General features: G+C 44.6%; 1 protein-coding gene across 2 annotated transcripts in view; it reads left to right on the top strand.

Moving 5' to 3' along the window:
• The window catches only part of LOC141142525 (serotransferrin-like), an 83238-nt gene that overhangs the window by 34245 nt on the left and 30405 nt on the right, over positions 1-18588 (top strand). For both annotated transcript variants that reach the window (XM_073629258.1, XM_073629257.1), the window contains 4 exons: positions 4-94; positions 1274-1333; positions 3382-3564; positions 6880-7030. In XM_073629258.1, coding sequence (XP_073485359.1) covers positions 4-94; positions 1274-1333; positions 3382-3564; positions 6880-7030 — 485 coding nt within the window. The remainder of the gene's footprint in view (positions 1-3; positions 95-1273; positions 1334-3381; positions 3565-6879; positions 7031-18588) is intronic.

Genomic DNA, 18588 nt, shown 5'->3' with positions numbered 1-18588 from the left:
TAGAGTAACGAAGCAGACGCTGTAACTTTAGATGCCACTCATGCTTACATTGCTGGAAAGTGTGGTCTCCAACCAGCTACAGTTGAATACTGGGGTGAGTGTGCAAAGTGTTATAAGATATTGTATAAACTGGTCTTAAGTTCAAGTGACATATTGAAACACGAGGAGGGATTTACCAGACACTCCAACTCTCCAACTGAAAAATTTGTTAATACCAGTTCCGAGCATTAATAAGATGTACAGACTTCCTCTGGAAATTGCTGTCCCATGACACTACACACCTTAACTCATTGCATTTAGGAGGGACGCTTTTGCCCTCTCCACCAGTCCAGTGTACTTCTGCCACCTCAATCTCAATAACGGTATGGGATCCCACCGTGCACATAGCGTGGACACCTTTATTCCCGTATCATATAACCAGGTCATGTTTATATGGTCATGGATCTCGGTAACGCGGGTTCGGTTCCGGTTGTTACTAGAAACCGGCCGCCAGGGAGATCAAGTATATCAAGGAGATCCAGTATATCAACCCCCTTGCTAACAAAGGACATACAGCATTCTGTGCATAATCCAAAACCCACTAAGCAAACCCCACTCTCTTGGGTCCCAGCCTCCCCCCTCTTTATACCACAGGTGGGCAGGCTGTAACAAAAAGCCCAGGAACAGCAGCACACAAATTAACGCTTTTCCCCGGTCTCGGCCAGCCACTAACTGATCTAACATTCTTGTAGGCAGCCTGCCTACAGATTTCACTGTTTCCCAAAACAGTTTTAGTCAAGGCTTGCCGTGAATGATAACTGTCATATTTGCTTGGGCCCTCCACTAGGAATGGGCTCAGGCGTGTTCGGGATGCCACCTGCCTGATCCCGCCAGGAAGCACAGGCAGTGAGACATTTCCTGGTCAGCAGCTGCAGAGATCGGGAAATGTCTCACTGCCTGTGATTAGCCTGTGCAGTGTTGGCTTCCTGGCAGGATCCCGAACACGCCCGAGTTCATCTCTACTTTCCACTGAACTGTCAAACCATCAGATGTCTAGAGTCATAACTGATCACATGTGCAGCCCCCCATGGCAACTGCAGAGCAACAAAGGCTAAGATGGCAGCTTCCTTGGCTGTAGAGTATAGGAAGGTTTAGTTCCACTTCATTTACAGTTGAAGTACATTTTCTTTTACATACATGCTTGAACTGTGATAATACACTCTAATACAAGGATGTAAGATGGGTTACTAACTATAGAATATTTTTCAGCCCTTGTTTTATTTTATTTTCATAGGAGAGGGATCTGATTGCCTCTCAGATCCCATGAAGCTGCTTCATCGTGTCTCAGAGAAAGGTAGAATATAATAGTCCATAAACTGCACATTTGAACTTATATTTTTTTTTAAAGGTATTTTTATTTTGTATAAATTTTACAAGTACAAAGCAAAGAAAAGGTAACTAGAGCAAATATAGCTTAAACAGAATGTCCATTCAGTTCAATATCCTCAATTAATGAAGGAGCAATTATATGGCACAAATACAGTTGAGGACATAAGATGCAAATTACTAACAATATATATATATATATATATATATATATATATATATATATATATTCACAGTAATCGATAGGGTTAGCAAGTGAGCCCTAGCGCCTAACTATACCATAGGTATCAGGTGGTATAGCATGGTCCAAATTCACCCATGGGTACCAAATCTTATGAAATTTGTTAGAGCAACCCCTGGCCTCATATGTCAATTTGTAAAGTGGGATTGCCTAGTTAATGTGATTGAGCCAGAGAGCTACAGTAGGGGGAGCTTGGGATTTCCAATAGATTGCTATAGATTTCTTGGCATAGAATAGAACTAAGTGCAGAAAGAGCTTAGAACATTTGGGGAGAGAATCATCATCAATATGTCCAAATAGGCATTTTAAGGGATTACATATATTAGGTAGTTGAGTAAGCGAACTAATGAAAGCTGTGACTTGAGACCAAAATGCTCTAATATGTGGGCATCTCCAAACCATATGATAAAACGTGCCATTTGCAGAGGAGCATCTAGAGCAAACAGCGAAGGATAGCCTATTCAAGCGAAAGAGGAGACAGGGAGTATAATATGCCCTATATAGAAATTTGGTCTGAATAACTGTAACAATTTAACTTATGTAATAGAGCAAACTGCGAAGGATAGCCTATTCAAGCGAAAGAGGAGACAGGGAGTATAAAATGCCCGATATAGAAATTTGGTCTTAATAACTGTAACATTTTAACTTATGTAATAGGATTATGACAAGGCAGCAACATTTTTAGAATTAAGTTTACAAATTTAACCTGTATGTAAAGGCCAACATTTTTAGAGTAAGGAATGGTTGAAACCCCCTTTTTGTGCCACTAGGGAGATTTAGCATCACTTCCTGTTTCAAAGACAGCATAGGAAGTCAGACGAAATCTTTACAAATTTAGGGGAATTCCCCTTTCAGACAGTTGTTACTGGAACAGGTGTTGAAGAATTAGCCCTACTTTTTGTTTTGTTGACAACTCTCTCACTTTCTGTTGAGTGACAGTGTTTACCAGAACAAACAGAGAGGTTGAATTATCTCAGTGGGGACAAAGGCAGCAATACAAATTTGACATGAGTTCTGCTCTGTTCTTCGGTTCTTTTCAAAATTCACTACCCAACCGATTTCAGGCTGGGTGCTTTAGGCTATTCCATACCATTGGACTTTGTACTTGTTATTCAAAAAAGTAAACAAAATACTCTATGCATGCTAGTTAAATTCCAGTGGTTTGTAAAGTGCTATTGTGTTTTTACGAAGTGCACGTCTAACTGGAAATTGCTTACAATGGTTGTAAAGCTTAATTTAAAAAATAACATAAAAATAACAAACACGCCTATTCTTACCTGCTCTGTGCAGTAGTTTTGCACATAGCAGCTCAGATCCTCTTATTCTGGGGTCCCCCGCCGGTGCTCTAGGCCCCTCCTCTTCATTGGTTGCCCCCCTGCGTGCTAAGTCCCGCTGCTGCATCCATTGACACAGACAGTGGGACTTGGCCCCACCCCCCGCTCCTGTGTCACTGGATTTGTTTGACAGCAGCGGGAGCCAAGCACTCCCGCTGCTATCAATCTGTCCAATGAGAAGAAATAGACAGCGGCGGGAGCCGCTGTGCTCGTGCACATCTCTGGATCGGATTGGGCTCAGGTAAGGAAAAGGGGGGGGGGGTCTGGGGGGCATCTGCAGCAGAGAAGGTTATTCACCTTAATGCATAGAATGCATTAAGGTGAAAAACCTTAAGGCTTTAGAACCACTTTAACGAATAATATTAAAGTATGCTTAGATTTCTAATATTTTCAACTTTGCCTAATTTTTTGCATAAGTATATCATATTGGTATCTTTTCAGGGTTTCCTTCTCTCTATGCACTGGCTGTCACCAAAAAGAGTATGAAAGCAGTGACTCTGATTGACCTGACTGGGCGACGCTCCTGCCATGGTAGCATGTATAGCCCTGCAGGATGGCTCCTGCTCTCCAAATACACAGTCCGGGCACCAATAAATGAGACTTGGGACTGTGACATTAACTCAGGTAAGAGAATAGAAGAAGAAAACACCAAATATTAAAAAAAATATATTTTAAATAAATAAATCAGCAGTTACTTATGACTTCCTTTTTGGTTTAAATGGCACTTTTTTAATATCTTTAGATATCTACATAATATATGGTAGCATACTAGAGCATTTAATTCCTTCTTCTGACAGTTAATCCATCTGATTTATAATACCCATTGCATGTTGGATGATCTCCCAAAAAGTACAATTAAGCTGACTATACACTAGCAGATTTTCAAAGAAAAAATTCTTATTAGTACTTATCAGTATCAGCAATTGCTGATTTGACCATTGTTTGAAAGTACTTTTTGTTTTTAACATTTGATTTTGGAGCGAGTGGTCTTTTCTGAAGGAAAATCACACTCACTGTTGGGTATTCGTTTGTTCAAGAAATTTTTTTCGTCCTGCTCCTTCAAATTTTCTTGTCAAAGCTGTCAAAAACATTGATTTGGCTTCAACTGAAAATTATCAAACGAAATTCTACCAGTGTAAGCAAAAACAGTCCAGATCTTCATCCAATTGATGATAAAACAGTCCTACAACACATAAAGAGCCTCCTAAGGTGCAATGATGAACAAAGACAATGAAACAGTGATTGTAACAGTGATTGATACTCCAGCCTCTCACCTCATAGACTCGAACTGTAAAAGGTCACACAGCATTTGACCCACACCTGGGGTACTTAATTACTTGTGGATCCAGCCGGTGGTGATATCACACAAATAAACGAAAAAAAGGGGGAAACGCTAGCATGGGCGTCCGCAGAACTTTTTTCAGGGGGGGGGCATCATTTTAAGGTCACCCATGCAATATAAAAAGATGTACATTCTCTAGGCCATATTTATATGGGCATGGTATGCCGGGCCTGAGTAATTTCCAATACAAAGTGACGCTGAATTATCTCTTATATAACACATATATCTTTCCAGTGGAAGTATAAGAGATAATTCAGCTTCACTTTGTATTGGAAATTACTCAGGCCAGGCATACCACCAGTCCATGCCCATATACATATAGCATAGAGGATCTAAATCTTTTTATATTGCAATGTATTGCAATACATCTGATGTGGCCATATTTTGATCTTCGTGAAAACCGCCTATACAAAGTGAAGAAGATGAATTATCTCTAAACATACACAGACATATCTTTAGCTGTCCAACTTTCCAGCAATATATAAATCAAAATGCTCCTCCTAACTGCTGTTACCTGTGGTTCTTCTTCTGTTTCTTGCAACTGTATATGCCACTCACTTCAGGTCAGGATTTCCTGTAATGTGATGATGAGTAGACACTGGCAGCATATCACTCGGCGGCTCGGCCACTGACTGCACTTAGTGGGCAGCGCCGGGTGGATCTACACAACATGTACACATGCAGGCAGCCAATTACAAAGAGGAGCAGCGGAACGGCCGAGCTGCTGAGCCATCTCATCCGATGATCGGGCTGGGGGTGAGGGAGGGACATCAGATTTGTCAGGACTGAGAGCAGCCAGCTGACACAGAAAAAAGTCAGCGGCGCCCCCTGCAGCTGGCAACTACAACACCTTCTTGACAATTCCAGGGGGGGGGGGGGGGGGGGACGCCCATGCAAGCTAGTGCTCTCCGTTTTGAAATTTTAATGATCAAATAAAAGGAAATCCACTTACAAACACACCACTCCGGCCGAGTGCTGGCAAACAGGCATGTATTGTGTGTAGTTTCAAACCAGAAAGATGGCCGCGGTTGACATCAGACGTAGCTCCTCCCCCCGTATGCATTACATCCTGTGGGCGGGACTTCTTCAGCATGGAGTTGGAGGTACGTCGTCAGCCTGCTCATATTTATATGCTATCATGGATACCGCCCCTAAAACACTCCCAAACCAAGCGGTGCAGCCGCACATGGTAAATAGCCATGCTTATAGCCTGAATGGAGCCAGTCTATCAAGGATAAGGTTATCTCAAATAAACAATAAGAAATATTAAAAAACATATAAAAATATAGAAACCTTTGTCTCCCGATCTCAGTTTATGGGCCAGAGCAACCCATAACCTCTTTAATAAACAGCCTCAGAACAGGGACACCCTGGCTTCTAGATTTTAAAGGGAAATACACCCTAAAGGAATTTTAATTAAAAAGGAACTCTATTTGTAAGGAAGAGTTTTTTCTCTTCTTATGTTTTTAAAAATCAATAAAAAGAATCTGATTTAAAAAAAAAAAAAAGGAACTCTATTTATATGAAAAAATCACAATAAGAATATGAAACCTTAGAGTACATCTGATGTCACCCATGGCCACCCTCTCACATAAAGATATATTTGCAAACATTAAAATAATAAAATATAAAATACATATCGGGAGACAAAGGTTTCTATATTTTTTATATGTTTTTTAATATTTCTTATTGTTTATTTGAGATAACGTTATCCCTGACAGACTAGCTCCATTCAGGCTATAAGTATGGCTTTTTACCATGTGCAGCTGCGCCACTTGGTTTGAGAGTGTTTTTTCTGTTTAGGGGGCGGTATCCAAGATAGCATATAAATATCAGTGGGCTGACGACGTACCTCCGACCCCACGCTGAAGAAGTCCCGCCCACAGGACGTAATGCGTATGGGGGAGGAGCTACATCTGACGTCAACCGCAGCCATCTTTCTGGTTTGAAACTACACACAATGCATGCCTGTTTGCCAGCACTCAGCTGGAGTGCTGTGTTTGTAAGTGGATTTCCTTTTATTTGATCATTAAAATTTCAAAACGGAGAGCACTAGATTGTCCCCCTTTTTTCCATTTATATGTGTGATATCACCACCGGATGGATCCACAAATGATCAGTACCCCCAGGTGTGGGTCAAATGCTGTGTGAACTTTTACAGGTTGAGTCTATGAGGTGAGAGGCTGGAGTATCTGTGGTGGAGGGGCTACAATCACTGCTTCATTGTCTTTATTCATTATTGCACCTTAGGAGGCTCTTTATGTGTATCTACTGACAGGACTGTTTTATCATCAATTGTATGACGATCTGTACTGTTTTTTTCTTACAATTTATTGCGCTGCACTTTATTCTTTTATTTATATGATTGCGGCGTTCTGAATTATCCTTAAGTGTCAGCTTGCATTACCCTATCTTTATATATTTTTAGTTTATCTGCGCAGAATATTTGCTGTTTACACCAGTGTAAGCAAGGCTTAACTCTGTGCAGGGGACTAGATAAGAATTTTCTGTCTTTTAAGATTGTTTGTATGACAGGTTATATGATCTAGCTTGGTAACTTATTTAGCTGTCCCTTTGGCTTTGCTGTCCTTCTTCAGCTTATGAAAAATATTTCTGGAAGGGGTGCATGCCCGGAGCAGATGATGGCCTCTGTAAGGTCTGTGTTGGCTGGGAGGAGGGTGGCAGAGTCAATGGGAGGTGTGCAGCCAATCACGACGAGCGTTATTATGGCAACATGGGTGCTCTAAGGTGAGTCTGTGAAAGAGAAACAATACCTGAAAAATAATAGTCTTTTATGCATAATGCCTAACTCTAGTTTTAGATGGGGCAGGAAAATAACTTCTCTATTAAAGTGGAAGTAAACCCTCCTATCGTTTTCAGCCAAGGAAGCCGCCATCTTGGCCTCTGTTTAGTCTAGAACTGCCATGATGCTGCACATGTGATCCGTTATGACACCTCCCATTGATGGTTTGACAGTTTGGTTGAGAGCACAACCAATGGGAGTGTTACTTTTCCAGCACGTGCCGGAAAGGTAACTGTTTTATGGATGGGTTTACTTCCGCTTTAAATGTGTGGGTTTCCATTGAGATTTCCAGCTAGATTAGATAGGCTGTATAGGTCCACATAAAAGACGTTTCTGTTTATAATATCCTGACAAAGATTTAAAATCTTTTTCTGTTTTTATTTTGTCTATGCCAAAATTGTGGGGGAAATGTGCTGACTTCGTGCTCTTACTACCATGTAAGCGGGTGTAGAGTGTAGCGTTTTCACAGAGGGAATCACACGTACTGACTTTATAAACCAGGCAACATTTATTACCGAAGAGATGGTAGTAGAAAGAGTATTTACAGCAGTAAGGCACGTAGTTTCACTCCAAGCATGGAGGCATAGATACACAGTCACTTCTGATATAAGCGATAATTGTATTCATCAGCACTATAGGCACTTTCCACTGACTAACACAGTATAAACCAAGGCTGATATTCACATACGTTACCCAGTAACAATGGTATTCCTTCAGCAGATGGATATAGGCATCTGATCCGCATGTCCCTCCCTCACAGCAAGGACACCAGTTTTATTATCCGCAACGGGGAGTCTTTTATCCGACCAGGATTGCTGATGCAGGACTCCATAGGAACCCTGCGCTATCCCTCACAGGCCAGAAACACTCTCCCTATCTTCTCCTAACTCCCTGAGAAGCAGGTTCTCTCTCCCTGTCTATGCACACGCGAAACTGCAATAAACGTGGCTGGGCTTTCTTATATAAAATGGCCGACCAAATCTCCCGAGATTTGCTGTCCTATAAGGACAGAAGGCTTCTCCAAAATGGTGCTGGAGACAATGATATAAGCCAGACAACTCTAAACATATGTACACATAAACATATCAAATAGGCTGGAAAGTGAATATATACACTTGCTAACCCAGTACCTTTTGCAGCCAGCTAGGCTGCCCTACACTACAGCTGCCTACAACCAGACAACAAAAAGTAATAAAGTGGGCCGAATTTTCCCAAGCAAGGATACAGACAGTTATCAAAGGTTTACATAGATTCTAATACTTCTCTGCTCTATCCAAAACTGAAGAAAAAGATTTGCTTGGAGTTGGGCTTTAAAGCTGAACTCCGGAAAACAAAAGAATTCTCCCTTTTTAAATGCTTGTTTATGCCTGTGAAAACAAGTTTACTTACTTGATTTCCCACACCTATGGGCTCTTTGACACTGTTAGACTGGGCCATGCAGCCACTTCTCCCCTACTCTCTGGCAGTCTAAGGTCCTCTGACATCACTAAGACCAATGCAGGGCAAATAGCCCTGCATTTGAATGTGAGGATGCCAAGGGACAGTCCATTGCCAGAGTAGAGGGAAGTGCTGTTTGTGGGGGCATCAGGTAAGTAAAAATGCTTCTAGTCTAGACTTATCAAGCAGTTAACTCCTGCAGTTCAGGTCCTGCCTCAAAAGTGAGAACATTTTAGTTTTCTGGAGTTCAGCTTTACACTGTTTTGAATATTTGTGTATGTTTTTTTTGTTTAGCTTACTGTTGAAAAATGTGAAAATGTGTAAAATGCATTATTATATAGTCATAGGATTAGATTAGCTATTGCCTCCTACAACCTTTAGAAAATAACCATATATGTTAACATCCACATAATGCTAGAGCAGTACTTGCAGAACCTAATTGCTTCGGTTAGAGGAACAACTGGTCATACAAGGCCCTGAGGTTGAATAAAACTGAACGTACATAGAACTGTCCACCCAACATGTTCCAGTGCCTCTCACCTGGCAGGCAGTCTGCCAGCACTTCTCTTGCAACACAGGACAGCAATCTGCTAGGAGGATCGCAAGAATTCCCAGAAAGACTGCCTTTAGCCTGCAACTGATGTGTATGGGCTGCAGCTTTACAACAAGTTCAAACGCAGGTACAGATGACAGACAGACAACAAATAACAAACCAAACATTCATTCTACAGTATGTAGAGCGATGTGATGTGGATACCTCTGGAGTAAAGGAGAATACATCAAACACTATAGGATACATCTCCTAATCAGCCACCCCTCTCCATGTATATCTACCACATCCTACAGACTTTCTTTTACTTTCCAAGGCTCTGACGAAGAGGGAACACCTCAAAACGTGTTAGCCTACCTTGATCATTTGCCCTTGTATGGGCATAACTAATTTTTAATGAATATCTTGTGACCTAATTTGTACAAATTCATAGTAATTTTTTTGTACTCATCTATTTTGTTTATGAATAAACTATATCAAATTGATTCATGCATTAGATCAGGTGCCTTCCATCCCCTCATTTCCACTCAGCCTCTTTCAGACCACCCTTGGTCAGTTTAGGCAGTGGGACACGCATGATCATCCTATGATCATCCTATACTACTTACCATTCGAAATTACTACTAATTTACATTAATACCGCTTGCAAAGCGCAGGAGAAACACTTTTTCTGATTATACTTCTAACTCTCACCTGACAGCAGTGTAGTCTAAGTGGTTGATTTTCTAAAGGCTAATAGGTTGTTCACTTTTCAATTGAAGTTGTACTTTGCAAGGTAATTTGCCTCAGAGCTTAGTGAAGCTCTGCTGACTTCCATCATCCAAATATTCGCAAGCAAAAATGCTTTTTTTTTTTCCTTTTTTTTTGTATAATCTTTATTTACAGTACTTGGCATATTTGACAATACATCAAAAAGGAATAATAGTAAAAACATGGTCCAAGGAGATCCGGAAATTAAACAATGAGATATGTCAACATATTGTAACAGCAGGGATTCCTTCCCTGTCCAAGACATTCAGATCATGTGGACAGACATCTCTCTCTCCTACCACGAGAGGATAGGAGGATCCCAATCTTAACCATAAATGATAAGTAGTGATTACATTAATGGGGGGGGGGAGGGCGTGGCCAAGAGCGGCATGTGAACAGGAGTGTTTCACAGAGCTCCCGAGAAAGATCCTTAATTTACCCTACTCCCAGCCGGTAAAAACACCCAAATCTTCTCAGCACACCTGCCGCAGCTACAGCGGACATCACTGGCATCCTCGGGGAATAGATTCCGCTGTATGGTAACCCGCAAGCAGGAGAAAGAAGGCATGCAGTCAGACCAACATGGCGTCGCGGTGGCTGCCTCCTCCCAGCGCCCGCATGTGGAGACACTGAAGGGAGCTGGTAAGCCACCCAAAACCCCTAAAACCGCAGGGAAAGATCCCCCACGAGATATGCTTTATTATACAAAGAAGCTGACTAAGGCAGCTGAGCAGCCCCTGGAGGAGAGCCTAGATACCACCCCTGCTATCTTACAGGACACTTAGGAGGGAGAGCAGTGTATACAGGGCCCTTCTGGAGTGAGTGAGCAGCAGGCTACTGACAGGGAGGAGGGGGAGGAAGATGATGATGATCAGCCCACGCTGGCTGCAATACTTAAGGCTGTGCACAAATGCACTGCCTCAGTGGGGGCTTGAAGAAGAAGGTGGGATTGATCCGCCATGACATGCAAAAAATGAAGGAGCGAGCCACGGCAGCAGAGAGCCGCATATGTGATATAGAGGTCAAGCTACCTCCATTGACACAAGAAGTGCAATCAGCATCACGCATTGCTAAAGCCACTGAAATTAAAACCGATGACATCGAAAACCTCTTGAGACGGAACAATATCTGGATAGTGGGACTCCCAGAGAAGGTGGAGGGGAGGGATCCCACGGAATTCGTGGAACAATGGCTGCTAGACACGTTTGGGAGGAAAGCATTCACAACAATGTACTCTGTGGAGCGTGCGCACAGGGTCCCTCCAAGGCCTCTTCCGCCAGGTCACCCGCCCTGTACTCTACTTGCCAGACTCCTCAACTACAAGGACAGGGAGATTGTACTCCAGATGGCCAGGGAGGGCTGTAACATCCAATTTAATGGCACCCGAATCTCCTTTTATCCGGACTTCTCGACAGACATACAGCGCCGTAGGACGAAATTTACAGAGGTCAAGAAAAGACTTCAACATTTACAGGCCACTTATGCCATGTTGTTTCCCGCCAGGCTCCGCATCTTGGCTAGGGGACAAGCCCATTTTTTTGATACTGCTATGGAGGCCTCTGACTGGCTCCATGCCAACGATGAAATGCTCCGCCAAGCCAGCAGAAATGCGGCAGTAGAGGACTGATGCACTTAAATGTACACGGCTGCACAAAGGACATAACATGGCTGTCCACAGCACCTAACCATTAGGACTACTGTGGATCCGGCTGGGAGACCTTGTTACCCTGTTTTCACCGTGAGCAAACACTCGATGCAAAATTGGTTTACTTGTGGATTACAAATTGAGAGCATGTTTGGCAGCTCTTAGACCAGTGGTTCTCAACCTGGGGGTTGGGACCCGCTCAGGGGTCGAATGATGATTTGCCAGGGGTCACCAAATCCTGGGCTGTTCCTGAAACCCGCACCGCTCTCTCTGCCTTTTTGCGGCCACCCAGCTGGGCTGTTCCTGGAGCCCGCGGCCGCCCACTCAGCCTCTTCGCAGGCCCATTCAGTTCACAGCATGGGTGGGGGCAGAGACTAGAGGTCAGCTGACTGGTGAGGAATGTGAAGTGGGAGGGGCTGGAGGAGACCCTATTTCCTGATTTCGGCATAGGTGTCACTGCTCCAAGACACCACAAAGTCGGAGACGCAGTAAAGCCAGGGACACTGTGAGTAACACTACCTGTGATTATAGTGGCCATTAAAAGTCCCCACTACAGTTCTCAGATCAGCAGATGACCTTGATCAAGAGCACCTAAGTTGGCTGATCAGAACTCTCCCCAGCATTGCCACTCATCCCACCCCCCATCAGCACTGCCACTAATCCCATTCCCCCCCCCACCAAGGAGTAAGAGAAGGAATAAAAATAGTGAATAGATGGAAGGGAGAAGAAAACAGGGGGAGGCGCAAAGAAAAAAGGGAGAGAAAGAATAAGAGAAAGAACAAGAAAGACGGCTAGAGAGAGGGCTGGGGAAAAAAACAACAAGAAATGAAGATAGAGAGAGATAAAAGAGAAAGAAAGGAGAACAAAGAGAAAGAGTGGTACATCCTAAAATGTATCATGAGGGGTTTTAATACTGTACGAGTGGAAGGGACTCAGGGAGCGCTAAATGTCTGTGGATTAGGGGCGCAAATTACTTGTCTTGCCTTGGGTGCTGACAACCCACGCTACGAAAAAATAATAATTTTATTGTTAGGGGTCCCCACAACTTGGGAAATTTTTTCAAGGGGCCACGGCAGTAGAAAGGTTGGGAACCACTGTCTTAGACAGTTGTTCTTACCACTGGTCAGTTGGGAAGCTCCTACTGACCACGGGCGGTTAGCTCTAGTGAAGCCTGTTGCTTCCTACAGGAATGATGCATCACTTGCTAGCATCCCTCTGAAGAACATCCTACTCTAGCGGATTGCTCTATTACACCGAGGTGATGACAGAGTCAAAGTTATTTTTATGTTTTGCTCGCTTTTTGTTCAAGTCCTTTACAGTCATGGTTCCAGCAATCTTATCCAGACATCGCACCCTGTGCCATTGCCATATGGAGACATTTTGGCCCATTGGGGTGGCCCTTCCTCCGAGGCCTTCCTGGGCCATCTTTGTTCCCTTGCTCGGCTGGGCGGGGGAGACACCAAAGTGCCTGATTTATAACCAGTGTTCTGGTACCACTCTACTAATGTATACAGATGGCTTTCTCGATGGTGTCTTGGAACATTAGGGGCCTCCGGGACCCCCTTAAACGCACAATGGTTTCCACTGCTCTTCGAAAGCACTTGCCTGCAATATGTGCCCTGCAGGAGATTCATCTGGTGCCAGAGACTCTATCAAGTTTGCAGTTTTTCTGGGTGGGCTTGGCATATCACTCTACTCATACCTCCTACTCCAGGGGGGTGAGTGTTTTGATACACCGGTCCTTAGATTTTCAACTGTATGACAAAATGATTGACCCCTAGGGGAGATTTGTGTTTATGCTATGTAGATTATTTCAGGTTAAATGTATTCTGGCAGCAGTGTATATACTGCCTCCTTTTAATTCTGAAGTGCTAAGACTCCTTCTGACGTACCAGCTGGGTGGCCCTGACGTTCCCCTAATACTAGTTGGGGATCTCAAAGGTTATTTAGATCCTGAACTGGACAAACTCCCCCCCCATGGCGGGGTCTAAATGCCCCCGCACTACACTTCAAAAATTTATAGCGGAGGTGGGTTGGATGGGTCCATGGCAGTACCGCAACCCACTTCAGAAACAGTTCTCCTGCTTCTCCAAGTCTCACCTATCCCTGTCCAGAATCGATTTGTGCTTCTGTAACCAAGCTGCCGCACTTTTGGTCTGATATATACAATACCTAGTGAGAGGGATTTCTGATCACTCCACCCTGGTAGTAGGCCTCAATGTCGGGCTTGCATCAACCCTTCCAAGGGCTTCATGGAATCTTAACACCTTTTGGCTGAGCCTTTTTACCTCCCATGACAGGATCACTGGCAAGATCTCTGCATACTGGCGAGACAATAGGGAACACCCTGACCCCCTGGTTGCATGGGATGCCTTCAAGGCATAACTGAGAGGCTTATTCATCACCGAGGTAAATGCGATTAAACACAATTCTAGAGTACAGAAGGAACAGGCTGCACAGCTGGTCCATCGACTGGATGTGGAGTTTATTGCTAGCTCCTCTGATGAAACTAGAGCAGCCTGGATGGCTGCACAGGTGGCGGTGGACCGCCTGGAAACTTCAAACGCTTCTTCAGTAGACAGGCCTTCTATGAGGAGGGGGAGCAGAGGGGCAAATTGCTGGCCAAGATTGTACAGTCGAACCAGACTTCTCCCTCTATTGGGGCTTTACGTAATGGTAAGGGGAAGGTGGTGAATGACCCGGATACTATTATGCAGGAGCTGGTGGGGTTCTACTGGGATTTATATCAGTCAAGGCAGGATTACACATTGTTAGAATTGTAAGATTTCCTGCAAGGGATCGAGCTGCAATGTCTGTCGGCCTCACAGAGGCAGTCATTAGACTCCCCCATAACAGAGGAAGCATTACTGACTGCGGTCAACTCTTTCCCAAACTCGAAGGCCCCCAGGGAGGATGGACTCCCAGTGGAGGTATTCAAGCAATACAGGGAGGTTATATTGCCCCAGCTTCTTAGAATGTTCAATGAGGCCAGGGAACGTAAGACTCTTCCTAATTCTATGACTAAAGCTAACATCGTCTTACTGCTCAAACCGGGCAAGGATCCGTTGGATCCGAGCTCGTATAGACCAATCTCCCTTTTACAGGCAGATATTAAAATCCTTGCCAAAGTCCTAGCCATGAGACTAAACAAGATCATTTCGAAAATCATCCATCCAGACTAATCAGGCTTTATACCCGAGAGGTCCACTGCGATTAACTTGCGTAGATTCTTCATCAATATACAGTCACGGGCGGACAACATGTGGGACAGGGCTTTGCTGTCACTGGATGCCCATAAAGCTTTTGACAGCATGGAATGGCAATACTTATGGGCCACCTTGCAGAAGTTAGGGTTTGGCCCTGTCTTTGTATCCTGGGTGCAATTATTATACAACTCCCTGCAGGCAGCTATTGGGCAAGCTGGACATGTCTCTATGCCCTTCCCCTTATATAGAGGTACAAGACAGGGGTGCCCGCTATGCCCTCTCCTGTTTGCTATTGCCATAGAGCCACTAGCTGTCATGATTCGGACCAACCCCTCCATAGACAGCTTCAAGTACAGCAAGATTCATGAGAAACTTATGCTCTATGCTGATGATGCCATGTTACTTCTGGGGGACACAAGGGCGTCCCTGTGGGAGGCCATGGCGGTTGTCACAAAATGTGGAGCATATTCAGGGCTGGTGATTAATTGGAATAAATCCTCAATACTGATGTTGGACTTCCCAACAGATAACCAGGGCAACACAAATACCTAGGCGTGATTGTTACCCCACAACCTTGGGATTATGTCACACTTAATTTATCACCATTGCTGGGCAGAATAGGGGATAAAACAAATATTTGGTCAAAACTGAAAATGTCATTAGTAGGAAGAGTGAACCTCATAAAAATGGTTTTCATGCCACAGCTCCTCTACATCCTGCATAATACGCCCATGGTTGTCCCACTTAAAACTTTCCGAATCATAAACTCGTTGTGCAGATCTTTTATTTGGCTTAAAAAGCCTCCGTGGGTCCGGCTCGGGCAAATGCAAAAACCCAAAGAGAGTGGGGGATTGGCTATGTCCAATCCCTGGTTATATTACCCGGCAGCTCAGCTGCAACATATTGACATATTGCTCGGGCTTGCCCATGGAGTTGGCAGACCTGGCATGGAGGGCAGACCCAACCACAGCTCTGCTACGACATGTCACAGGAGTAAACAATATGGCTATGGGGCTGGAGAGTGGGGGATTGGCTATGTCCAATCCCTGGTTATATTACCCGGCAGCTCAGCTGCAACATATTGACATATTGCTCGGGCTTTGCCCATGGAGTCGGCAGACCTGGCAGGGAGGGCAGACCCAACCACGGCTCTGCTACGACATGTCACAGGAGTAAACAATATGGCTATGGGGCTGGAGGCACCGTCCTACGCTAAGTCAATAAACTTTTCCCCATCTATGTGTTATAGGCAGCTGCAAGACATCAATGGATATACGGGTTTTAGCCCTATCTGGGACAATAGCCATTATGAGGAACTTCGATCATTGCCGTGTGGACCAAGATGGAAGCAGTGTGGCGTTACACTCATGGTTCACATCCTTATAAGATGGAAAATTGAACTCCTTTACTTCCCTACAGGCTAAATTCAACCTTCCACAGTCTATGTATTTTCCATATATACAATTGCAACACGCGGTTAGAGCTCAGTCAGAGGGAACTTTGTGGATACAATCTCCAGCCCCCATTTTTCATTACATGACAGAGGTCTCTCATTTCAAGGGATTCATATCTCAGTGCTATGCTATGCTTTCATCCATACACCTGGAGGGCTTCTCGGCTAGGGTGACACCCTTATGGGAAAGTGATGTGGGTGCATTTGAGGAGAACCAGTGGGAGGAGGCTCTGCAGGCGGTTCAGTTGTGCTCTCTAAATGTTAGTTGTACAAAAAAAACACAATGTTAAGCCAGTCTCTGGGAAATAGTGATAAGATGGTTGGGAACTGCATTTTACCAGTGCACTACTACAAAGTAAGAATGTTTTAAAATATAAATATTTGAATTGTTTATTTTTATCAATTTACAAAATGCAAAGTGAGCAAACAGAAGAAAAATCTAAATCAAATCACTATTTGGTGTGACTACCCTTTGGCTTCAGACCAGCATCAATTCTTAGACCCCTTTCACACAAGCGGACCACTCGGGTCTGTCTGTCCGTTTTTCAGGGGACCCGATCGACAGATTATTCTCTATAGGGAGGTGGATGTAAACGGACATGTTTCCGTTTACACCCGCCTGCACCCGATCCGGTCTGCCAAAAACAGATGCCTGGGGATTCGTTCCCCATCAGTCTGCTGGACCAGATGACAGTTGGGTGTGTGACAGACTCACCCGGGACAGAGGCTATTGGAGGGGACTGAACGCAAGCCTCTTACCCACCGATTATGGGCCCTGGCATTTGGGGGAATGGTGCTCTCTGTGAGCTGTATGCCTGGGGACCCTGGGGTTGGTGTTACTTTGGATTCAGCTCCATGTCCCCCAAGACACAAGACTCTGGGAACCCTTTATATGCCATAGTAGAATAGTGACTGATTCATACCATTGGGACTCCTACTGTTAAATGCTAATGTCATCAATTCCAGCTACCCGTCTGTTGTCTGCTATAATGTGTATATTGTAAATAAGTCTAGTGTGGCTCTAAGAGTCTTTTCACCCATTGTTGTTTGTGTTAATTAACTCTGTTACTGTGTGAAGCTTGGTGACCACAAGTCTGGGCAAAAGGTCATTTCTCAGTCACCTAGGCTGTATAAAGGATTAGATAATTAGCTCATGTTAATTAGGTTAGCTTTTAGTCATCCTGCTGTATAAATTTGTGTGAGATCTCAAATAAAAAATAGTCCATGTTAGCATCTAAGCAAGTCTCACCTTGTTTTGTGCTTGGGAGCAGTTGGAATATCTGATATCTGAGTCCAGACTGGGAGGAAGTGGTATACTGACGGAAGCACTCAAGTGGAGTGTGGAACGTTCCGTGACATTGGTGGCAAGCAGCGGGAAGCTTCCTGCAGTCTGGGAAATCTAACCCTCCACCTGGATCCAAGATCAGGATAGCAGACTTCAATCACCCCAGCGGAGATATGGACCTGGCATCAGAGTTCCCGGGGCTGCTGCGGATCATCCTTTCAACATACACCAGGACTGTGTCTGAGGATGAATACCTGGAGCTTAGGCAGCAAATTCGGGTGGAGCTCTGGATTGGAGCCCTCCAGCTTGCTGGTATAAAACAGGGCAAGTGCTTTCCGACCCAAGGGCAGTGACCAACGGGCATTGCGGATGGCATTCCTGGGAGAGCGGCCCCAGGAGCAATGGGTGACTGAGTTGGACAGGCTGGTCCAGCAGGAGATAGAGCTGGACAATCATTATCGGGCTCTGCAATGGCACGCAGAGCAGGGATATTTAGGGAAGACAACAGAATGCTTTCCAGAGGGATATGACTTTGGAGGACCTGGATTGCTGTGGGAGAGCCTTACAGATCGTTTTGTGTTTGGCGATGAAGGGGAACCTGACCTTGAGGACCTGCGAGAATATAGAGAGGCTATGCTCGGTCTTGCAGGGGTCTCAGAGCTCAAACCTGATCTGGACCATTTGCTAAGGAAGGAACAGCATCTGGAAAGGGCATACAGGAAACTGCTAGAACACGTTCAGCAGCATGCCAGAGAATCGGCAGTGGAAAATCTGAAGATTGCCGTCCCCAAACCTGAAGTGCTGACAACAGGGCAGAGCTCTGCTAACCTCTGCCCAGCACTGATAGCATCTTCTGGGTTCCATGGACAGGAGATGGTGAACCTCTATCCCCAGACATCAGTTATAGAGATAGGGGATTTAATAGACTTTTCTGCTGAGGAAGAACAACCTGATGAGCCTCCAGCAGAAGAGCTGGTATTAGGGCCAAACTTTACTGTGCTCTGCTCAGCACCAACAGCAGTATCTGTGGAGTTACAAGGAACTCCCCCAGCTGAAGTGCTGGTCACCAGACAGAGGGTCCAAGACCTCTGCCCCACACCTGGGGCAGTTTCGGAGGCTCAGGGTGAGAAGGTGGCAATCACTTTCCAGCAGCAGATACAGGGGGAGAAGGGAGAGG

The sequence above is a fragment of the Aquarana catesbeiana genome, linkage group LG01 (genome assembly GCF_042186555.1).
Source record: "Aquarana catesbeiana isolate 2022-GZ linkage group LG01, ASM4218655v1, whole genome shotgun sequence".
Classification (NCBI taxonomy): domain Eukaryota; kingdom Metazoa; phylum Chordata; class Amphibia; order Anura; family Ranidae; genus Aquarana; species Aquarana catesbeiana.
The sequence above is the reverse complement of the archived record's forward strand: the minus strand, read 5'-3'. Positions and strand labels throughout refer to the sequence as shown.